This window comes from Camelus dromedarius, chromosome 29, assembly GCF_036321535.1.
Source record: "Camelus dromedarius isolate mCamDro1 chromosome 29, mCamDro1.pat, whole genome shotgun sequence".
NCBI classification, from domain to species: domain Eukaryota; kingdom Metazoa; phylum Chordata; class Mammalia; order Artiodactyla; family Camelidae; genus Camelus; species Camelus dromedarius.
The window spans coordinates 25156986-25182019 of NC_087464.1; the positions used below are offsets into that span (position 1 = coordinate 25156986).

Genomic DNA, 25034 nt, shown 5'->3' on the forward strand with positions numbered 1-25034 from the left:
ATGTTTCAGTCATACATATACATGCATATATTTGTTTTCATATTCTTTTTCATTATAGGTTACTACAAGATATTGAATATAGTTCCCTGTGCTATACAGAAGAAACTTGTTTTTTTATATGTAGTAGTTAATATTTGCCAATTTATCCCTTCCTACCCACTTTGCCCCCAGAACCATAAGTTTGTTTACTATGTCTGTGAGTTTGTTTCTGTTTTCTAGGTAAATTCATTAGTGTCTTTTTTCTTTTTTTAGATTCCACATACAGACGATATCATATGGTATTTTTCTTTGTCTCTCTGGCGTATTTCACTTAGAATGACGATCTCCAAGTCCATCCATGTTGCTGCAAATGGCATTATTTTATTCTTTTTTATGGCTGAATAGTATTCCATTATATAAATATACCACAGCTTCTTTATCCAGTTGTCTGTTGATGGACATTTCAGTTGTTTCCATGCCTTGGCTATTGTAAATAGTGCTGCTATGAACATTGGGATACATGTATCTTTTTGAATTAGAATTTCCTTCGGATATATGCCCAGGAGTGGGATTGCTGGATCATATGGTAAGTCTGTTTTTAGGTTTTTTGAGGACTCTCCATACTGTTTTCCATAATGGCTGCACCAAACTACATTCCCATAAATAATGTAGGAGAGTTCCCTTTTCTCCACACCCTGTCCAGAATTTATCATTTGTGGACTTTTGAATGATGGCCATTCTGTGAGGTGATATCTCATTGTAGTTTTGATTTGCATTTCTCTGATAATTAGTGATATTGAGCATTTTTTCATGTGCCTATTGGCCATTTGTATGCATGTTGGAGAATTGCTTGTTTAGGTCTTCTGCCCATTTTTGGATTGGTTGGTTTGTTTTTTGTTATTAAGTTGTATGAGCTGTTTATATATTCTGGAAATTAAGCCTTTGTCAGTGGCATCATTTACAAATATTTTCTCCCATTCCGTAGATTGTTATTTTGTTTTGCTTCTGGTTTCCTTTACTCTGCAAAAGCTTATAAGTTTAATTAGGTCCCATTTGTTTATTTTTGCTTTTATTTCTACTGCCTGGGTAGACTGCCCTAGGAGAACATTGCTAGAGTTTATGTCAGAAAATCTTTTGCCTATGCTTTCTTCTAGGAGGTTTATAGCATCTTATCTTACGTTTAAGGTTTTAATCCATTTTGAGTTTATTTCTGTGTATGGTGTTAGGGAGTGTTCTAACTTCATTGACTTACATGTGGCTGTCCAGTTTTCCCAACACTGCTTGCTAAAGAGACTCTCCTTTTTCCATTGTATATTCTTGCCTCCTTGTTGAAGATTAATTGATCGTAGATCTGTGGGTTTATTTCTGGGCTCTCTGTTCTGTTCCATTGAGTCATATGTCTGTTTTTAAGCCAATACCATGCTGTTTTGATTACAGTAACTCTGTAGTGTTGTCTGAAGTCTCAGAGGTTTTTTCTTCCAGCTTCATTTTTTTTTCTTCAGTATTGCTTTGGCAGTTCTGGGTGTTTTGTGATTCCATATATATTTTAGAATTCTTTGTTCTAGTTCTGTGAAAAATGTCCTGGGTAATTAGATAGGGATTGCATTAAATCTGTAGATTGTTTTGGGTAATAAGGCCATTTTAACAATATTAATTCTTCCACTTCAAGAGCATGGGATGGATATCTTTTCATTTCTTTAAGTCATCTTTAGTTTCCTTAATCAGTATTTTGTAGTTGTCTGTGTAAAAGTCTTTGATTCCTTGGTCAGATTTATTCCTAAGTATTTTATTTTTTTGGATGTGATTTTCAAAAGGAATTGTTTCTTTACTTTCTTTTCCTGCTGTTTCATTGTTAGTGTAGAGAAATGCAGCTGATTTATGTATGTTAATCTTGTATCCTGCTACCTTGCCAAATTATTTTATATGCTCTAGTAGTTTTTGTGTGGGGCCTTTAGAGTTTTTTATGTATAGTATCACATCATCTGCATGTAGTGACAGTTTTATCTCTTCCTCTTTTATTTCTTTTTCTTACCTGATTGCCATGGCTAGGACTTCCAATACTACTTTGAACAGAGGTGGTGAGAGTGGGCATCCTTGTCTTGGTCCAGATTTCTGTGGGAAGGCTTTCAGCTTTTTGCCGTTGAGTGTGATGCTAGCTGTGGGTTTGTCATAAGTAGCTTTATTGTGTTGAGATATGTTCCCTCTATACCCACGTTGCTAAGAGTTTTTGTCTTAATTATTAATATGCAGTTTTATTTTATTTTCACAGTCATTCATTTATCCCCACATCATTATTGAATAATCCTTTTTTCCCTGCTGATTTGAAATCTTTATCACAAAGTAAGTTTTATAGATGTGTTTTTTGCTCTTTAAGCCTTAATTTTTGTTTTGAAAGGTAATAGTTTGTTTTCTGTCTCAGAGAATTGCTGTTCAACTCAAATGAAGTAATACATGTCAAACTTAATTTTGGTGAAAACTACAAAAGAAAAATTTGAAGATTTCCAAAAAGCCTAATATTCTGATCCATTTTTATACATGTATACCTTTATATGCAATTTTATATTATATATTAAATATATTATATTAAATTTTTTTTTCAGTTGACATTACATTGTACACCCCTTGCAATATTTCTGCATGGTTGGTGTTACAAGTATCCTTTAACATCAAAATCTGTTTAATTCTTCAATTCTGATAGTGAATTTGGATGTCAGGGAGAAATGCCTTATTTGAATTTGGTTCCCTAAGTGGATAATAAATAGTGTGAAAGTGACGGAAGTATCCAAAAGTATATTCATGTGTATTTGGTTCCTGAGTTTAGATTGTGAGATTCTTGGATATGAGGAGTTGTCTGACAAGCAGTACCTGTGTTGTCAAAGGGTGTTGCACTGAAGTCCTGCTTGTTGTAGCGGGTTCTTCTGCTCACAGGGAACAGAAATCTGGCTCAGAGTGGCTCAGGGAATAAGAGGGAATTGATTGGCACACTTAGGGAAGTTCAGTGGTTGAGTGTATTTGACGCACAGCTGGATTTAGTGGCTCAAACAGTTTTGATAAGGCTTTGCTGTGTGTGTTAGTTCTTTTTTTTTATTTCCTTAACTGCAGAAAAGCTTTTTCTATACATCCAGGGAAGATGGCTGCCAGTAGTTTACATCTTTCTAGATTAGCAGCCCTGGTAGAAAAAAATCCTTTTTCCTAATGATTACAGCAGATTTCCAGTATAGAATCCTGGTGAACAGCCACTGTCACTAGGGGAATGGAATAAACTGGTTGGCCAGGCCTGGGTCACAGCTAACTGAGGGATGGGGTCAGTCCATTCATACTGTGTCAGATGACAAGGGAGGAGTAGTTCTGTAAGGGAAAACACAGTACTTTCACCAGAAGAAGTTATTGATTACTTACTGGGCAGACTAAACTGATAGGTGTCCATATACCTATGCTGTAGTGTGTCATAAGATAACTCATTTCTTCTGTCACCCTTTCTTTAGTTGAAATACTACAAGATGTTTTTTCTTTCAGTACCAGATTTGGCTTTTGGTTGGCATTGACCTACCATAGGTTAAGATTGAGTTCCTGTATCCTCTCCAGTGATGAAGGTCAGCTGGCCTGCACTCCTGTCACAGCTTACCTGAAACGCTATTTCTCAACCCATCCTTTTTTTTTAATTTTAATTTTTCAGAAAAATAGTGTTTGTTTCTTTCTTTGAAAGGCACCTGTCTACCTTTGACCTAAATCTAGTTTAGTCTTGCTTACTAAAAAACCTTGGCTCATCAGACCTTCACTTTCTTAAGTTTTCAGTTTCAGAGACAATCTTGTCTCTTTACTGGGAGCATTTACACTTCATAGATTTACTGATATATTTAGTTTGCTTTACATTTGTTGTATCTGTTCTAAATGCCTTCCCCTTGCCTTCTTTTGAATTGTTTATTTTTAATCATTCCATATTTTCATTCTACTAGTTGCAAAGTTATACTTTTTTCCTTTTTTTTTTACTGGGAAATATTTTTATTAAATATTAATATTTTTATTTTTAAAGTGAGGCAGTGGAAGAGGAGCTATAAGAGTGATTTAGAAGAAGAGTGAACCTATCAGAAAGATTACAAGAAAAATAATTGTCATGTGAGGGCAGTTTTAAGAATGAGAAGAGGGCCACCTTAGTCATATGCTACAGTGTGGTGTGTTAAGATGAGGCTTGAGAAGAAACCTTTGGATTTGGCAACTTTATGGTAGTTGGTGACGTTTTCAAAGAACATTGGCAGTAGCTTGCTATATGGGAAGAGTGGTAAGGGAGTAGAGAGTGGAAATACAGGTCGTTGATTCCCAAATGTTATTCTCTGGGCCAGCAACAAAAGAATTGCCTAGTTTTCCCAATCCCACAACTATTATTGGGTCTAGAAATGTAGATTTTTAAAAGTTCCCCAGATGATTCTCATAAATCCTCATGGCTTGCTGTCAAGATGTATTTGTGAGTGATATTTTGAGGCAGCCCCTACAAAGCAATGATTGATAAAGTTAACAAAAAGAGAAAACTGAATTGACATAAATTGGGCTCAAAAAAGGTAAACATTTCTGTCTCAGAAACGGAATAGAATGCAAAGCAATGAGTGGGGATTCTGGCTGGAGCATGCAGGGAAAGCAGCTGAGATTCTGGCTTTGAGATAATGGGGAAGTGTTATTGCAGTTGGGCTCACTGTTGGAAACCATGGGCTACTCTATTGAAAAAGAGATTTCTCAGTTAGTTCTAGGGCTGCCGTATTGCACACCTTTATAGGTCAGACTCCAGCTGTCTCCTGAAGTGCCAGGCACAGCCTGCTTGTCTGTAAGGAACAGCTTTACTGCTGTCTGTTGCCAGAGGCCACAGTTTATATGAGGCCTTATGCTTAGGGATTCAGGAGAACACAAACATTGCTTTGCAGCTAGGAGCCTCCTAGCTCTGTCCACTGTAGGACAAATCTCCTGGTTTGAATAGACCAACTGCAAGAAAAATATTTATGAGATAACTGGGGAAATTAAACACTACTAGTTATATTAAAATATTAATTTTTAAAGGTGTGATTAATGGTATTGTGGTTGTGTTAAAAATAAAGTAGTAAATAATGGGTTCTTAGTAAATGTTGGTATGAAAAAAGTTTTCTATCAAAAAGTGCACCTATAAAGTAAATTCTCAAAGCCATCTAATGCTGAGAAAAATATGAAATAAAATCATTAGAAGAGAAATTCACTTTGATGACATTAAAATATTAGTCTGAACAATATAAAATTATATTATTTAGGATTTTCAAGGAGATAAGTAAACAAGTCATATCTCTTAAATATCAAATTTAAATAGGTAGAAAAAAGATCAGGTGGATATGAAAATGACAGAAACCTTGGAAATAATAAACAGTGTAATTAAAAAAAATGACAACAACATGGTGTTCATGAATGGGAAGTCAATAGGACATCCAGTTTTGCCAGTATGAATCTATAAAATCAATGCAGTGTCTGTCCATCAAGATGCCAGAAGGTTTTTTCATTGTATTTGATATGTTGATCTTAAAATTTTTATGGTAAATGGCCAAAGTAACATTAAAGAGGAACAAATTGGGGTGATATGCCCTCCAGATACCAAAACTTATTATGGAACTGTAATAATTAAGATCAGCTCAGTGATAAGCGTAATCTTACGTCCTCAGGATAAAGGAGAATTTTTAAAAAACTGTACCAGGAGATAGTAGTATGTAGGCTTTAGAGCCAGACTCCCTGCTTCAAATCTTAACTCACATTGTAGCTATGACTTTGGTCAAGTTATGTAAAATTTCTGTGTTTTCTCGTTTGTAAAATGAGGACGATGATGATAAAAATAACTCTTAGGGAGGAACTGTGAGGATTAAATTAAATGACCCATGTAAAATGTTTAGAAGAATGACTAGTGCTAACAAGCGCATAATAGAAGTTGCTGTAATTGCCATTATTGTTTACTGAAAAAGAAATCGTAACCTGTAAAGGACTGGTGCGTTTATTAAAAATAAGACTTCTCTACAACAAAAGGCAATGTGAAAAAAATAGAAAGATAAGATATGGATTAGTAGGAGATACCCGTCACTTATTCAACTGAAAATTGATTAATATCCAGGATATGTGAAAAATAGTTCAAATTAATAAGGAAAAGACAACTCAAAAAGAGGAAAATGAACAATAAGCAACATAGCCCCAATGGCAAATGCTAGGATAAGTGTTTTCCCTCCAAACTAGTCATCAGGGAAATAAAAATCGATGAAATGCCTTTTTACACTTCTTATAGTGGCAGAAACTCAAGTCTGACAATACTAACTTTTGGTAATGAGGCAGAGAAACATGAGTTCTTCCTGCACTTGCTGGGAAATAGGCAGTTGCTGCAACTACTTTGGAGAGCATTTTGTTAATATCCAGTAAAGTTGAAGATGCTTAAAACCCAGCATTTTCACTCTTAGTGTAAAGCCCGTAGAAATTCTAGCAGAGGTACATGAAGAGACATGTATGAGCATAGAATGGCAGCATTATTTTAATGGCATAATATTGGAAACATTTTAAGGTGGATGAACTGTGGTATAATCAGTAGTAGATTGATAAATGGTGGTATAATCATACAATGGGATTTTTTTTTTGAAAAATAAGCTTAATTTTTTCGAAGAGTTTTAGGGTCATAGCAAAATTCAGTGGACGATACAGAGATTTCTTATATACCCTCTTCCTGCTCCCACATATGCATAGCCTCACCAGTTATTAATATCCCCCACCAGAGTGGTACTTCAGTTACAATTAATGAACCAACATACCATATCATATTGTTTGGCAGTTAATGAACTTTACATGCATCAGCATTTATAAATAAAAAGACAATGTTAAGTCACAGTGACATGCAGACTATTAAGTATAGTATGACACTTGTTTTTAAAGCTTAGAAACGGAACAATACTATCTAATTTATGGAGACCCACTTATGTAATAAAAATATAAAAACACGTATGTCAGTAATACCAACCTCAGGAAGATGGTTACCTCTGCAGAGCAAAGGAAGGTGCTTTAATGCTCTATTATTTTGTTTGTTTATAAAATGATCTGGAGCAGTTGTAGGAGTTTTCAAACGTTTTATAGTAGAATAGGGTAGTAGATATATGGCTGCTTTCTACACGTTCTGTAGTGTTCTTTACTTTTGAAAGATCATCCAGGAAACAGGTAAACGAAGTTTCTTCATTAGAGAGAACTTTGACAAATGTGTAGTAGTATCAGAAAGAAGCAACTGAAGGTATTCTTCTTTCTTTAAAAAAAAACAACAGTATCTTTATATGTTAAGGATGCAATAAATAAGGGAAAGATTGATAACGTGAGAGTAGTTTTTTGGGCGGACAGGTTGCTGATGGAGATGCTAAGAATTGGGTTTTATTCAGCATGGGAAGGATATGGGACATATTTCCTCTCTAGACACAATTGGAAGAACAGAGCTGAGGTGAAAATAGGAGTACATTTTGACTTGGAGAAGTCATTTAACAAAATCACCATTTTCTCGGGTATAAAAGTTGAACTCATTCTTACAGCAGTGTGATATGTGTGGAGTTCGAGAAGATTGGACGAGTTTGCAGAATACTTGTAAGAAATGAAATAAGGTTAGATAGAAAGGTCGCATTGAAGGGAAAGGAAAGGTTGAATAAAACTTGTAACGGTGCCTTGTTGTATAATTTTGTCAGCTTTGTTAAGCAAGCGGGGGGCAGGACCAGTCCCATTGCTCCTTTCATGTCTTCACCTTAGGGAAGGCATAGCCTAGAAGTTCTTGAAAATATGTCAGTTCTATAGCAGGTTTCCCTCGTGTTCTCTTGGATATAACTTCATCTAGTTTAATTTGTTTATCTGATCTCATCTTAGCTTACTGTTTTTAATTTCACAAATGTTTGCTCTATTGATGGCATTCTGTTTCGTTTTTGCTTTATGCGTAGGTACTTTTGGGTGCAGGGTGATTAGATATGTGTGTGATTGTTCTGTGCATCTTAATCCAGTCTTCAATGAGTCTCTCTTCAAGTGTAAAGAAAGAACTTGGCTGTAATCCCAGATACTTCAGAACCATTCAAAATAGTAGAGGATAAAATCATTTCTATTTTTACTCTTTGGGTTCTGAATTACTAATATAATAAAATGTGGAAAAAATTTTGGCAAGTTGCTGTTTTAGTGTCCAGATTTGGAATAAAATGAAATATGTGGTCGCATAGAGACTATTTTCAAGACCATTCCTGTACTAAAAGAAGAGTTAGGATGTTTTTGTTCTAAAAGATGTAATTAACATGATTGTTAAGCCTTTTTTTTTTTGAGCATAAGAAAGCAGTGATTGTGCAATATGACTTCTAATGTTTCCCATGTTTTATGTTAACAGTTCTTTTACAAAAATGGTTTGCATAGTCTTGAACACATACTATTCATGCTGATGGGACAGGATCCAATATGAATGTAAATGATGGAGGAAGACGACGCTTTGAGGATAATGAACACACGTTACGTATATACCCTGGGACAATTGCAGAAGGGACAATCTACTGTCCAGTTCCTGCCAGAAAGAACTCCACAGCTGCTGAGGTGATTGACTCTCTTATAAACAGACTTCATCTTGACAAAACAAAATGTTACGTTTTAGCAGAGGTAAAGGAATTTGGTGGAGAAGAATGGATACTCAATCCAACGGACTGTCCAGTTCAGCGAATGATGTTGTGGCCCCGAATGGCTCTGGAAAATCGCTTGAGTGGAGAGGACTACCGCTTTCTTCTAAGAGAAAAAAACCTCGATGGATCGATCCATTATGGTAGTCTTCAGTCATGGCTACGGGTAACAGAAGAACGTCGAAGGATGATGGAACGGGGTTTTCTTCCACAGCCTCAGCAGAAAGACTTTGATGACTTATGTAGCTTACCTGATTTGAATGAGAAAACTCTCTTAGAAAACCTACGGAATCGCTTTAAGCATGAAAAAATTTATACCTATGTTGGCAGTATTCTAATAGCTATTAACCCATTTAAGTTTCTTCCTATTTATAACCCCAAATATGTCAAAATGTATGATAACCACCAATTGGGAAAACTTGAGCCTCACATTTACGCCGTGGCTGATGTAGCTTACCATGCCATGCTTCAGCGCAAAAAGAATCAGTGCATCGTGATTTCAGGAGAGAGTGGTTCTGGGAAGACTCAAAGCACAAACTTTCTTATTCACCATCTTACTGCTCTCAGTCAGAAAGGATTTGCCAGTGGAGTGGAACAAATTATTCTTGGAGCTGGACCAGTACTTGAGGTAAGTGTGTAGAAATACTTTTCTTACTCTTAAACATAGCTTTAAAAAATTAAAATTTGTTGATGTGAGAAAATGAAATGAAACAAAGTAGAAATACAGACATCATTTTTAGTTACCAAGGAAAACTGGACGATGGGAAGGTAGAAAAGGCGATGTGGAAGACTGAAAGGTGTGGCAGTGTTTTTTCAGGGGGTGTCTTTGGGTCATAGTGATGCAGGGGAAAGAGGTGATTGGAGTAATATACGTCCCCTTGTAAAGGGACAGCAGGGCCAGACTCCTGTCTGTTATTGCGCTGTGGAAATAGGTGGTTGGGGAAGATATTTTTGTCAGTATATTTGTATCTTTGCAACCTTAAAATCTGCCTAGCATTGAAATTCTAAGGGTTCATTTTTGAAAATGTAGAGAATATGGGAAAATGTTTTAGTTCTGGTATGTTTTAGAAATAATACCATCAATGTTAGAAAGGAAAGAGAATATACTATTTTTGTTTTAGAGCTGAAAGGAAGGGTAATATTACTTGGGTTTTGTTTTCTTGAAAGATATTTTTGTGAGGTATACTTGAGATACAGTAAGCTGCACATATTTAAAATGCTCAATTTGATAAATTTGACAAGCGTATATACTCCTTAAACCATCAGCACTGGCAGGATGACTGACCACACCCACTAGCCCTGAAGTTTTCCCACATCCCTTTGTGGTCCCTCTCTCTCAGCCCTTCTAGCTCATTCACCTGCAAGAAACCTCTTAGTACTTTCTGTCGCTATAGCTTAGTCTGTGTATCCTACAATTTTATATAAGTGGAATCATACAGTATGTACTGTCTTATGTTTGACGTCTCTTAGTTGGTATAATTATTTTGAGATTCACTCATATTGTTGTGTGTCAATAATTCAGTCCTTTTGCTAAGGCAGTATTCCATTGTATGGATATGCCATGTTTTGTTTATCCATTCATCTGTTGGACATATAGGTTGTTTCCAGTTTTTGGCCATTACACATAAAGTTGTATTCAGGTTTTTGCGTGGATATACACTGTCCTTTCTCTTGGGTAAACAAACACCTAGAAGTACAATGACTAGGTCATGTGATAGGCATATGTTTAACTTTTAAAGAAACTGCCAAACTTATGTATAAATTGTACATACCATTTTATATTCCCCCCAAGCTGACCTAAGCATGATTTTTCATTTCTTAAAGATGAAATTAATGAGAACTGTTTATTTTTACAGGCCTTTGGAAATGCAAAGACAGCTCATAATAACAATTCAAGTCGTTTTGGCAAGTTTATTCAAGTAAATTACCAAGAAACAGGCACTGTACTTGGGTAAGTAACAGTCACAGGCTTTGGAGCATGTTTACATTTTTGCCATTGCCCCTTCATAAACGACAGGTTGTTCATTCGCTCTTTAATGAGAATAGTGACATTGGTGTTCGTATTAAATTATTTTCTTCTCAACTTACTTCTTTTGGAAAAGTTCAAACCTGAGAGAAGTTCTAAGGATAGTCTAATACCCTTAACTTCTATATTACGCATACATCCATTTTTAAAAAAGTGTTTTTGAATAAGTCAGAGATATAACTTGATCCCCTAATTAATGTATTTCTTAAAGCAACCACAATGACATTTCCCTACATAATACTGTTTGTGTTTATGACTGTTGATCAAGTTCATTTGAGTACCAGGCATGGTGTAAGTGTTGAGGACGTAAGAAGATGCAGACATGTTTTATACCATTGAAGGTCCCATAGGCTCTTTGGGAAGGCAGATACTTCTATAAAATGATTACGGTAAATGAGGTAAGTGCAGTGACTGAAGTATGTGTCTGGAAGAGTTCACAGAAAGAGGTGATTTTTATCTTGGATCTTGAAAATTTGCCTGTCAGAAAAAGTGGGAAATCACTTTATCGATTGAGGAACTGGCATTATCAAATGAATGGGATCATTCATTCTACTCCAGCTATGACAAGAGCTTGGTATAATTGAGGAGGTAAATTAAGTGGCTACAGATTATGGGCATAGTGGTCAGTTGGTTTCAGATCGTGACTAAAGTTCTAATGTTTATAATTTATCCTCTCGACCCTGGGAAGCTCATTTTAAAAACTGTATTATAAAAAATGTCAAACATACACATAGGTAGAGAGAACAGTGCAAAGAACTCCCACTCAGACTCAGCAGTTTTCAAAGTTTGCCATATTTACTTTTCTGTTTCCTTTGTTTATGCTGATGTATTAAAAAAGTCCTAGATGGACATAACATCAGTTCACCGCCACGTATTTCAGTCTGAGGAGCAGGCGAGAGTGGGTCTTGTTGTGTGGGTAGATAACCCTCATGGCAGCATAACCATGGATTGGAGGGGAAGCAAGAGAGATGTCCAGGAGTATGTGGGGGTCACTGAGGGAGCCTGTGTGGTTAAAATAGTCCGGGGTTGAAATCACAGTTCTGCCATTTACTAGTTGCATGATCTTAATGTCTTTCAGCATCAGTCTCTCAGCCTATAAAACGGAGGCAGTAATATTTGCCATGCTCAGTGGGGATTTAACCCACCGGTTTATGTTAGTTCCCTTTCTTCCACTGTAGGCAGGTAAGAGCCTGTTTCAGTGGTTTAGACTGAAGGTCGTAATGGTAATTCAGAAGAAGTGATGTATTTTAATTACTGGTGATGGTTGTGGCAATGAATTTGCAAAGAAGGTACATTTGAGCTTCATTTTAATGCAAGATAGGAATCTACTGGACCAGAGAGTTAGATTACACTCTCTTTTACAGAATTAGAAGTGGAAGAAGGGGCATGAACAGTGCAGTAAGAGGTGAATGGCATGCTTGAGGGAGTAGCCTGTATTTGGGAGTTTCTGAAATACAGCATGTGATGGGAGGGAACTGAGGGAAATAAAAGCTCAGGAGTCAAGATTTTGACCCCAGACATGTTTGTGCTACATAGTTTGGATACAGCCGTCTAAAGCTTTTAAGTTTCAGACTGTAGAACCCCCTTTTCCAGTAAGAGCTTACCTGCTTACTCTAATTTCAGTAAGAGGTATTGAAGACTTGAAGGGTGCAGGGCTGGACAAAGCAAATGACATCAGAAATACAATTCATGTTTCAGTTTCCCATTACTTTCAGGGTAGATTCCATTCTTCTGGCCCTTGGTATATTGATGATTCTTGATCTAGTCCACTTGCCTATCTCATTCTCTAGTCATGTTAACTAATTGTCTTCCCTGAAGCTGTTATTACCCTCCCCCTTTTATGCCTTTTCAGAAAGGCAGTTTTCCTTGCCTTCTTCTGGTCAGTCTTTCAGATTTCAGTCATTTACTCAGTCACTTACCAAATATATTTAATGAATGTTTACTGTGTGCTATGTACTCACCCTCTATACGAATTCTTCTTTACATCCTTTTTCCTTCTTGGATTGGATCTTACGTGTCTCTCTTGGTACATTCATAATATTCTGATCATTGCTCTATAATGAACCCTTTAAACTCAGTATTATAGCTGCTAGGTTACCCATCTGTTTCCTTCTCTAGTATGGAAGCCCCTTGAGAACAGGTAGTATATCATTTATTTCTATATTTGAACAGTGTTTAGCAGAGTGCCCAATTGATGAATACTTACTGAGTAAACCAGTAAGTAATAAACAGTAATCCCAGAATGTGGCAGTAGCATGGCTATGTGAAGACAGTGTATCTTTGAGCCTTGTTTAGTGGTCTGGCCGAATTATAATATCTGAAAGAATGTACAGTCTTGCCAAGCCTTGAAAGAAAGTGAAGGCTGTGTCATGGGAGGGTCTTGTGTGCAATGTTTCGAACTTCTGACTTTTATTTTGCTCTATTGAAAGCAAAAAAAAAGAAAACTTGAGTTCATGAATTTAACGTGGATAACATAAAGAGTGTCCATAACACAATTATAATAGTAAATGTACTAAAGTAAGCTGGATAGTATTCGTTATACTTTTATGCCTTCTCTGATTAAATGTTTGTCTACTTTATGTTAAGCTTTGTATCAACCAGTCTTATTTTTCTTCTAGTGCCTATGTTGAAAAATATCTATTGGAGAAGTCCAGACTCGTTTATCAAGAGCATAATGAACGGTACATATTTTAATTTGTATGATTAGATCAAGCTAACATTTGTATCATACAGGTTGACTTTTCAGATCTTTGTACATCATGACCTTTAATTCAGTTTATACCATGTGTAGCTTTACATATAATTGCTGTTTCTTTCACGGGCAGAACACTATATTTTTTTAGAGGCTGCTAGGAGATTTTTAAAATGCGTATGTAAGAACTGTTGTCCTTTCTAAATTCTAGGCAAACTAACAGAACAGGAAAACAGTGGTATCTCAGGTGGTATCTTTTTGTCAGCCTTGTGCCTTTGGACCTTTTGCTATGTCTTAGTGTTCTTTCTCTAATTTGAGAAAAGTTTTTAATAAAGCTCTTAATTTCATTATAGTATTTAAGGTATATGGGACTTCAGAGATGATATATATGTATCTTCCGTTGGATGAAGAAGCTCAATATCGGTGAAGTAAATGATTTGCTTCATGTTACAATGAGACAAAGTAAAGTTAAGAACCAGAGTTTGAAGTTAAACAGACCTACATTCAGATATTGGATATGTCTTCTAACAGTCTGGTTTGGATTAATAACAGCTTACTTTTGATAGTATACAAATGACTTTGCTCCTGTGTAGGTTTGTTTCTTTTCCCCTACTTTGTGCTGTTACTGTCAGACAGATTACATCTTTATAATAGTAGGCCCATCAGTACAGATTTATAATTATTGCTTTTTGCAGGTGTCTTTAAAATCTAATAGGGGAAAAAGAGCATTACAAAAAACATATGAATTTATACTGTCTTTTGTACTTACCTCTATAGTTATCATCAGTAATGCTATTTATTTCTTCATGCTTAGTTGAATCTTGTCTAGTCTCCTTTCATTTCAGCCAGAAGAGCTTTGCAGTTTTTATTGGGCCTGTCTGTTAGCTATGAAGTATGTTAGTTTTTATCTGGGAATGTCCTAATTTCTCCTTTCTTTTTGAAGGATGGCTTTGCTGGATATATAATTCTTAATTGATAGTTTCTTTTCTCTTAGTATTTTGAATCTGTTTTCCTTCTGACATGGTTCCTGATGAGAAATCAGGTGGTAATCTTATATTGGGATCTTTTGATGAGGCATTTCTTGCATGGTGCTTTAAAAATTTTGTCTTTGTCTTTCAACAGTTTTAATTTGTGTAGGTGTGGGATCTCTGAGTTTTTCCCTCCTGGAGTTCATTGAGTTTTTTGGATGTACAGATTAATGTTTTTCATGAAATTTGGGGAGTTTTGATCATTATTTTTTCAAATATTCTTTCTGCTCTTTTCTTTCTTCTTTTGGGACTCCTGTTGTGCATATGTCTGCTTAATGGTGTCCCACAGATCTGTGAGATGTTGATAATTTTTCTTTCTCAGATTAACTGACCTTAGCTGGCCTTTCTTCAAGTCCACTGATTACTTCTGCCTGCTCAGATCTGCTGCTGAGCTCCTCCAGATAGTTTTTCATTTAGTTACTATATTTTTGAAATCTCACGTTCCTTTTGACCGTTTTTTGTAAGTTGTGTATCTTTATTCATAGCTTCTATTTGACATCATTCTCATACTTTCCTTCAGTTCGTTAAGCATGGTTCCTGTTAGTTCTTTGAATGTACTTAAGACAGCTGATTAAACCTCTCTCCCAGTAGGTCTGATGTCCGGACTTCCCCGAGAACGGTTGTTCTTGATTGTGTTTCCTCCATTGTATGTGGTGTATTTTCTGATTTCCTTGCATGCCCCATAAATTTTTGTTGAAAATTAAACATTTTAAATAATGATTGAACATTTGAAATAATTATGTGGCAGTTCTAGAAATGAGCTCCTTCTCCTCCCAGGATCTGTGGTGGTTACTTTTGTTTCTGCCATTTGTTTTGTGATTTTTCTGTACTGCTTTGAGGTCTGTGTTCTTTTTTGAGGGTAGCCATTGAAGTATCTGCTTGGTTAGCTTGGTTGTCAGCTAATGATTGAACAGAGACTTCCTTAAATGCTTGGAAATAGTAAATCTCCTAGTCTTTGCCTCAGGGCTCTCTGTGTGTGTTGGGCCATGACTTTTAACAACCAGGTAGGCATTTTATAATTCTGCCTTAGCCTTTGCTTCCTGTTTGTGCAGACCTTCAGGGTTGGTGATAGCTGAGAGCTTAGTATCTCCTCTGGTCTTTGCTGAGTGGCCATGGGCACAGCCTTACTCACGCACATGGCCATCTAGGTTCCCAGGAACGTACTGGAGCTTTTCAAAGCCCATATGGAGATCTCCTTTTCCAGCGTTTCCCTGTAAGTTTTTTGGTTTACCTACTGTTGGCCCCAACATTTATCCATTGCTTCAGGCAGCAGACATGTTCAAAAATTGTTTATAATTGTTTTCTACAAATGTTTCTGGGGCAAAGATATTCATACTGGGCTAACTCAGAGTCAGATGAAACAAAGATAGTTTTGAAAATGATTTCTTCCAGGGAACTACCAGACAGTTCAAATAATGGTATTTCTCAAGGAATGAAAGTCTGAATGAGCTCCAACCCTATTCTGCCCTCTTTTGGAGGTTGCCAGGCTTCTGGTGTCCACCTCAGTTGTAAGCTATTGGTATTGAAGGCTACCATGGATCTGGTAAGCAGGAGATGGAATAAGGCAAGTTAAAAGGCCACCAAGCTTCTGTTTTTACTGAGATTCAGCTGTCATTCTTGTATAAACACTTTCTGTATTGCTGTAAGCTTTTGGTTAATTTCCAGAGTTCTGAAAAAGTTGATTCTGGCAAATTTGCCAGTTTTCTGATTGGTTTTATGGAGGAGAGAAATTTGCAGAGGTTTTAACTTTGATGTATTGTTGCATTTCACCGTTCTCTTTTGTATTCAGCATCCAAAACATTATTTTGTAGGACTTAAATACTGAATTTATCACCTTTGTATTAAAAAATGAAGCAAAGCTGAAACATTTTACAAATTTATGTTTTCTCTTTTTTCCCCTGTTAAGTGATAACCATAAACCATGTTCATTATAAAGCCATACTTCTTTGTTTCCAACAGGAACTATCATGTATTCTATTACCTCCTGGCAGGAGCAAGTGAAGAAGAGAGATTAGCATTCCATCTTAAACAGCCAGAAGAATATCATTATCTCAATCAGGTGAGAGTTCATGAAAAGCATTTTGAAATGTAGGACATTATTAAATTTTAACTTTTAAGAAAAGTTGTTTTCCTAGTGTTTTTACCCCCAAACCTGGTTGGTAGTAAATATTGACTAGCGTTTTCATATGTACCCTCTGAAAACTTACATGATGCTGTTCTCTCATTCAGAAATTATTATTATTCTTATGTGAGTTGTAAAAGTTTAGCTATATGTGTGTCTTTTGCTTTCTGTAGACTCTTTTAGAGAATAATAAACTGATTATAGGTACCTCCAATTTAGAAGAGTGGTTTACTCTTTCCAAAGTGGTGTACCTTGTACCGACCACGGCACGTTAAATGTTACTAATGATTAATGCTTGCCCTTGAGAAAGGCTGACTGGAGCTTTATTTGCATGTTTTGAAGTCTAATGCATATCCCTCTTTGCATGGTGCTGTGAGGCTGATTTAGGGTATTGACTTTCTTAAGGAGTCATCCTCCCAACTCTTCACTGGTTTCCTCAATGTCATTCCTTGTATTAACAAAAATTCTTGAACTAATAGTAAGATTATATATCTAGTAATAAGATTATAGTGTATATTTATGGTTATGAAAGTAACATCTCAGACTTTTCACAAGATAGGGAGTGCACTGTATAACTGGTAATTCCCAAGTTTGAAACTACATAATTTATATAAACTGACATAACTCTGTGTTACCATTATGAGAGTTTCAAAATTATTTAAAATATCACTTTATGATATAATATGAGGCATTTTTACTCTGTTGAATTAAGTATATTAAAAAATAAAATCATCGAATTAGCTCCTTAGTTTTTTCCCTTTCCTGTTTAAACTGTGCATTACACTTGGGTGATTAAATATTTTCCTTTCTAAAAAGTAGTGTTTGCCCATAAATGAGCTGATAGTTGTCAGTATTAGAGAAATCCGGAGTTTATTGCTGTTGTTCCAGATCTTTCTGTAGTCGATGGCCATACCATACATATTCTTGTCATAAGGTCAGTATTCATAGACTGTGGGACTCAGCAGCAATATAAATTTCAGAGTCCCTGGAAATGGCAAATACAGATTGGCGTTTATAACATACGATCTCCCAGAATCTGAACATTTACCTAGTTGTGTCTCACTTTGTGCTGCTGTACGGAGTAACTTTCTCTGGATGCCAGCAGTGCCGCCTGAGCACGACATCTGAGAGGTGATTGGAGACGTGTGATGTCATTGCTTCTGCCTAACTAACCTGCCTTACTTTCAGATAACAAAGAGACCCCTCAGACAGAGCTGGGATGATGGTTGCTATGACTCTGAGCCGGTCAGTACAAGTACCTAAATATTCTGCGTTCCTGTTAAAGGACCCTCAGCTTGCTTATTTGCATCTCATGACTTAGAAAGACAGTCGTTGAAATACAAACCAAGAATATAGGAAAGAAGATAAATCAATGTTTAACTTATTTGTATGTGTATGGTTTGTTGATTAAAAACCAGTCAGTTTACTTTTTTGGATTTTTTTTGCTAATGTTAGACTATATGCAGTATTCATTTTAACAAAGAGTAGATTGATTGCATTCTTTATTTCAACATTTATATGAATCCTTATGAACTACAGGGCTTCTTTCCTTGAGATTAAAAAAATTTTTTTTTTAGTAATTTAATTCCCCACATATTATGAATAATATGTATTGTTTATTTTAAAAAGTTATCTCTCTCCTGTATTATGTGTCAGTTAACAGTCTTTTTACATAATGAATGCTTGTATATTTTTAATAGCAAGAGAGGCTATAGCCTTTACATTATTTCCTAAAAATTAAGAATTGGAATTCCTATAAATAAGGTTACTTTATGTTTTTAATTAAGTGATTTATATCATGATATAATATAAAATAAGTTGGTAAATTCAGCTTTGTTATATTTTATAAGAACAAGTTTGTGATTATAAAAAGAGCACAAAAAATCTTTTTCCTGTCCTTCAGTTTGCAATTAGGTTAAATGTGAACGACTGAAAACACACACCATCTATACCTGTTCATTAACTAATGAACTAATTTATTAACTATTCCTCCTGGAAACATAATATGTCTTAATTCTTGCTTTAAGTAACCATCACTTATTCTTGCCATGTGTAATTACAAACTCTCCTAATTACAAAACTAGCCTATTTCAGAATTGAGAAGGGATAGTAATTATGACATTAATTTTTCCTTCAGTTTAATTGTATTACTGTTTCATAATAAATCATGTAATTTGCAGTTTCAGATTTAAAATTTTGGAGAGTAAATTTTAGACATTTACATATGTAGATACTGATAAATTTTAGTAGAGGAATTTAATGCTGTTTTGCTGACTTTGACAAGCGTCCAGTTTTGGCTTAGAAAACCAGGTGACCGTGCCACACTGGGAGGTAGGTAGGAGACTGGGTAACTCATATGGTGAATGTAGGGCTTGATTACCTGACGGAGCTTACAGAGAAATTGTGAACTGGTCTGCTGTTATTTAGTCTAAGTAATGCTTTAGAGTTTGGACTCTGAAGTAGACAGACCTGACTTGGGTACCATCTCATCTACTTACTATTTTGGAGGACCTGAGCATGTCACTTATCCTTTTGTTTCCATCACCTATTTAAGGGGATAATAATGGTCTTTAATTTTGTGAGTATTAAATTCATGCATCTAAAGAGCTTGATAGGTTGCTTAATACTCAGTAAGTGCACAATGGGTGTTTCCTCTGTTGCTGTACCATTGGAAACACCATTATCCATCTTTTCCTTTTAGAAGAACTTTGTAGCCATACTCTCCTGCTCCCTTAACCTAACGTTCATCACTATCCTCCCATGTGTTGTGTTTTCAAGTCTATTATAATTTAAACTTTGATTAATTTCTGTTGCTTCCTCACAAGTTAGTTAATGAAAGCAAGCATTCGATCTCTTCTTTCCTCTTTACTCCTCGTTAGAGTAAATTTGGGGGCAAACTAAACTTTGTTTCCCTCTAAGTCATTAGAACTTATGGGTCTAGTATTATAGGAAGAGAGGATTGTTAAGGGCAGTTCTGCAATTTGTAGTGTATTACCATACATTGTGTGGAATTGTATGAGTGATCCCAAGGGGAACTATAGTGAGAAAATTGCTTTTAATAAGGGACCTGTTGTTGTCCATTGATTGGTGATTTAATTCTTCTAAATATTAATACAAGCTTAAGCAGCTAGTGTTTCATGGGAGATAGAGGATTTAGAACTGGATAAATTTTTGTTTGGCCACCCCTATTATTTAGGTGAGTTGTTCAACGTCTGAGTCTGTTTTCTCCCTATGTGCAATTAAATATACATACACATAATTAACAACTTGTGTTTTAAGGTTTTAGAGATTATATATGGAAAGTGACTCTCATATTGACTGATATGTAGAAGATATTTAATAAATGCCACCCTTCCTTAAATGGTAATAATCTGTTTTACCCTAAAGCTGGTCTGAATAACTTCATTGTAAAGGGTTAGTTTCACCTAATTAAAATTTTTTTCTAAACTGAGCTTTGAACGGTCCAACTGTCAGGTCAGGTTTAGTGAGAATTGCCATAGCAGGTCTCAGAGTACCGCCATCCCACCATGCTGCAGTGGGATCAGAACTTAGCGTCTCTTGGAGGCCAAGCGCCCACGCTGGTTGCTGCTGCTTTTGCAGGAGCCCACACGTCTGTATAGTACCTGCAGCTCGCTTTCCTCTGGGGTAGACCTGCTGCAGTGCTCTCAGTGATCCTGATGCAACTTGGGCAAGAAGCTTTGAATCCATAATGTTTCCTTTCTCCCTATTTTAAGTACTTCTGCAGCATAAAGATTCTTATTGCTGTTCACTATTCAGTAGTTTATAAATTTGTGGTCACTCCCTCAAATTCTGCCTTTCTGGCTTTATGCCAGTCCAGTGTGAGGTCTCTGTGTGCTGCACAACTTCCTTTGCATATATTTTTCCATTTTAAAGCCACTTTAACATCCATGTTATATTTGGTCATTATAAAACCCCTGACTGGAGTTAGTATGATTACTTTCCACACAACAACAGTGGCTCAGAGTTTAAGTGACTTCCTTCTTGGTGATGAAGCAAGTTAATAGTGTAATTGGGATTCAAATCAGGCTATGTTCTTTATATTCTTTTTTCTTAAATGATCTTCAGCATCTTTACTAACTCTCAAAGTCAGTTATTCAGATTTATGTCCTGTGCTGGTAGCTCTAAAAGAATGTGGTTTTTCAGGGGGAGGGTATAGCTCAAGTGGTAGAGTGCGTGCTTAGCATGCATGAGGTCCTGGGTTCAATCCTAAGTACTTCCTCTAAGAATAAATAAGTAAGTAAACCTAATTACCTCCCCCCACCAAATAAAATAAAATAAAAAGAGTGTGGTTTTTCTAAACAGCATTCTAAGAAATATAGACAGCGTAGAAAAAAAAGTCTAATTTGACTGTCTCCTTCACTTCTCTCCCTCATAAATGCTTCCTGCACACCAGGCTTATCGTAGGCACCTATGTGTGAGAAAGGGTTCTCATCATCTCACGCAAAGGGGCAAAAGGCTGATAGCATGAAGGAACATTTTGGTGTGTTTGTGGGGAGTGTGCAGTGGTGTGTTAGCAAGTAAAACTAGAGCTTGAGCTGAATTTGACCAGAGGAATCAGCTGTCTTCTTTCTGTGGGAAGAGTTGTAACAGTTGTTGGTTAGTTCCCTGCCTGATGCTTTGAATTTCCCCTTTCATTGTTTCCTGAAGGACCTCCAGCAGCCAGTGTCTATCTCTTGGTGCTTGAAGGCTTTTCTCAGAACTCTGGGAGGCCCTGTGCGCTTGCACGGCGCCTCCTGGAGTGCCCAGGAACTAACAGCTTCCTCCTCCTGTTTCCAGAAGTCGTCAGTCAGTAACTGATGGGAGAGGGTGTGTAAGTGTTCCGGCTCCTCCACCTTTCTGTTTTTCATACTGTTCCTGTGGGTTACTTTGGAATTAAAGTCCAGTTACCCACTGTGGTGGCTACTTTAATATTGTACCCTGTTTAGGCTACATTCTCTTCCCTATTTTACTTTCCCATTCTGCTGCTACTTGTACTGAATCTTGGTCTCAAGGTCTGCTTCCATAGACACCTAGATTAAGATAAGGATATTTCTGGTCTGGTAGATTAATCTATCCTTAGTTTTTCTAATACCATTGCCATCAGAGAAGTAATACGTTAAGTACATGTTTTAAAAATTAATTATTTGTTATTTACTGAGACTGCTTTGTATTTCTGAAGAACATTTGATTATGGATAATAGCAAATATAAATCTATATTTTAGTGGTTTTTTCAGTTCACTTTCTCAATATTTTATACATACGGCTTTATTCATTTTGGGGGCAGACAACAACTGTCAGTTGTGAGAATCATTGCTCTGTCATTGAGTTTACACAAATGGAAGCATAGTGTTTTTCTATAACTTATTTGTTATAGAAAAATTTTTACTAAATCTTAAAATGGGCAAGCTGTTTGTGTATTTGGGGGAAAGAGAAGCAAGAGCTTTTAAAAAAACTTTGCTCTAGGTGAAAGAAAAATGTGATAACTTAAAATCTTTTTGGTGGGTAGGACATTGGTATGTCTGTAGAAATGTGTCTTAAAATTGCTTACCAAAAATTTTATAGTCAGAGAATTAAATCCATGTGTTCTCAGAAAGAACTTTTCTTGAAGTGAATTTAAAATTTTAAACTATGCCTGTATACTGTTCCATATAGAGAATAAAAACACTTTTAATAGAATTCTAAGATTTAATATTCAATTTTAAAGTTTTTTGTTTGCATATGTTCATTAATTCATATGTTCATTAACTCATAGTGCTTAAAGCAGGTTTGTACATAGGTAGATACTTGATAAATATTTTAAAAAAAATAAATGAGTAATTTGTTTATTTCTCAAAAAGGTGTGTTTCAGTTACATAATTCAGTGATTATATATTTACTTCAATAATTAATTACCCACTTTCTTCTTGGCACTGGCTTGCTTGATATTGGAGATCTGCAGTGAATGAGACAAAAGTTCATGTGTTCATTGAGTATTTGATACAGCATTTCATAAGAGGGGGGGTCAGCATTAAAAAAGTAAATACATGTGAGGAAGTTTTTGAAAATGTAAGTGCAAGGGACTGTGAGAACATACAGTAAAGGGATTTAAAGACTTATTGTTTTAAAGATTTAGATTATGTATATGGTGTTACCATTTGACTTTTGGGGGAACTGAAATGTAAGAGTTGCTCTAAAAGAGTAGTGTTTTTTTTTTATCTGGTAGTCCGTAAATATTTTTACTGATTGATATCGTGTATGTTCTTTACAGGTTTTTATACTTTCACATATTCTTCTTTATTTGGCTGATTGATTACCATGTTGTTTATATTATTTCATTAGAAACTATGTTGTATCTAATATTGATATAATATAAACATCTTTATATTATAAAAATGTAAGCTCCACTTCTCACATAAATTACTGCCTCTTCTAAAATTTATTTGTGTGTCCCAAGATCTATTTCAGCACCTTACTACATACGGGTAGGCATTTGTTAAATATTTATTGAATAAGTCCCATTTGTGGACTTGAGCTCTCTTAAATGCTTTGGATTTCTAAAACTCTTCAGAACCACTCAAAATTAAACTTGGTATCAGAACATTTTATAAGTATTGCCAGCTCTTTATCTTGTTACTTTTGAGATCCTTGCTTTGGTGATTGTGAAAGGGCGAGAAAAGGTAACATGCTGGTATCTTGGTAAATATGTGTTTAGTCTGCATACCTGTAAGTAAGGTAAGAGCTGTCATGAATTTGGCAATGTCTAAATAATTCACCAGCTCTAATTTTATATATAGGTGTACTTAATCTAAAATTACTAACTTCGGAGTGACTTACGTTACTTTCCAATAGGTAATCTTGATTTTTCTCCCCCTTTTCTTCTTAAATAAGCAGGATTGCTTCACGGTGGAGGGGGAAGATTTGAGGCATGACTTTGAACGCTTACAATTAGCCATGGAGATGGTAGGATTCCTTCCCAAGACACGAAGACAGTGAGTTTATTAATTTTATTCTTTTGTCCTCTGTAGAACAAATCACGATGTGTTTCAAAGATTCCTCTTCCTTGATCCTTTGAAACCATTTTCTAATTGATATTCCAGATCCAGTGCCTCCTCCATCTTAAGTGCTGCTTAGAATTAGAAAACTTATTTTTCTAAAAGACTTGTTTTGAATTGCTGTTTTTTGGTCGTAAATTCTTTGAGAGTCTGTTGAAAACTGGAGCTCTTCTTCCTATAAAATGTAATCCATAAGCATTTGCATATTATTGCAAGAGTTCATAGTGGTCCCCCAGACCTTTCCACTATCTTTCTTAAAAACTGATGCTTTATAACATTATTTTTATAACTCCTATTTTCTGTATCATTGATCTTTAATTTTATTATGACATGCATACCTATCAGTAAAATATAATTTTCCATGTATTTGACTGTAAATTTATGTCTGTGGCATTGTACTAAACGCACTTTGTTCATTATAAACAAAATAGAAATGTAAAAAGGTTGAGATAAAAGTAAATTATATTTAAAATAAAACAAACGATTTAAAATTAAAGACAAATGACCTTGACTCTCATCAGAGAAAAACAGTTAACAAATTTCTTATAAGGAGGGAATAAATGTTGATAACTATGTCAGATTTGATTATACTGTGTTTTTAATCTCATAATAGGAGTGAAAAGATACCAGCTCTGCCATTTTCTTGTTTGCTTGTGATACATCATCGGTATGAATTGTCAGCAGGTTATTTGCCAGAATCTTTTTATGAAAGAAGTTAAAACCAAATAATATAATATATAAATATGCAGATCTATTGAACTGGTGGCATAAACTGCAGTTCACTGAACGTTAGTAAATAAGTGAAGGTACCCCTCCTTCCTCCATTCTCCCTCAGGGCACCTAATTTACCTCATGTGACACGTGACTGGCTGACTTACGGACCGAAGTGTCAGTCTGTACATTAAATAATAGTGAAATTTCATTTCATTTTTTTTAGATGAAATAAGTTGGAAATACAGTATTTACTTCTCTTACACCATGAGATTGTCTTTTACACTTTCTGGTATGACTGCGTCCCATACTGGAAACCACTGGAAACAATATGTTCCTGGTAGCCTGGCCTTCAGTGTGACCCTTCTCTATCCCTCAGATGTTATCTTCAGATATTCTCTAACACGAGTTTCACATTTTAACTAGACTGATGGTATTCTCTGAAATGTTACGTTGTACTCAGAACATTCACTGTTTGCTTCATTCCATGAAGGAGTCGTCTCTTTTCCACTCATTCAGTTACGTACTTGTAATGTTTTGGATGGAGAGCGTATCACGTGTACTGCTATTCTCCTCCCCTGTGACCATGGCTGACTTTGCTGATAAATCACAGTCTTCTGTTGCACCCACATCTGCTTCAGAACTACTCTTAACAGAGCCTTGCAGGCAGTCTGATGTTTGCCATGTGGATCAAACCTTTGCTGTAGAATACTGCTCACGTTCTGCCTTTTTAAGTACAGGTTCAGAGTAAACTGAGTTCGTGAGATGTAGGGCACAAGTGTAG

At 35.8% G+C, this 25034-nt stretch overlaps 1 protein-coding gene across 7 annotated transcripts in view; it reads left to right on the forward strand.

The window, feature by feature from the left end:
- Positions 1-25034, forward strand: part of MYO9A (myosin IXA) — a 175473-nt gene that overhangs the window by 28833 nt on the left and 121606 nt on the right. For 5 of the 7 annotated variants that reach the window (XM_031440897.2, XM_031440899.2, XM_031440904.2 and 2 more), the window contains exons 2-7: positions 8360-9267; positions 10496-10590; positions 13284-13346; positions 16345-16444; positions 17696-17752; positions 23379-23476. In XM_031440897.2, the coding sequence (XP_031296757.1) occupies positions 8428-9267; positions 10496-10590; positions 13284-13346; positions 16345-16444; positions 17696-17752; positions 23379-23476 (1253 nt within the window). In that variant the 5' untranslated portion in view covers positions 8360-8427. Of the gene's footprint in view, positions 1-8359; positions 9268-10495; positions 10591-13283; positions 13347-15186; positions 15390-16344; positions 16445-17695; positions 17753-23378; positions 23477-25034 lie in introns of those variants that run through there. The other 2 variants (XM_031440900.2, XM_064480750.1) reach the window with 2 other exon arrangements.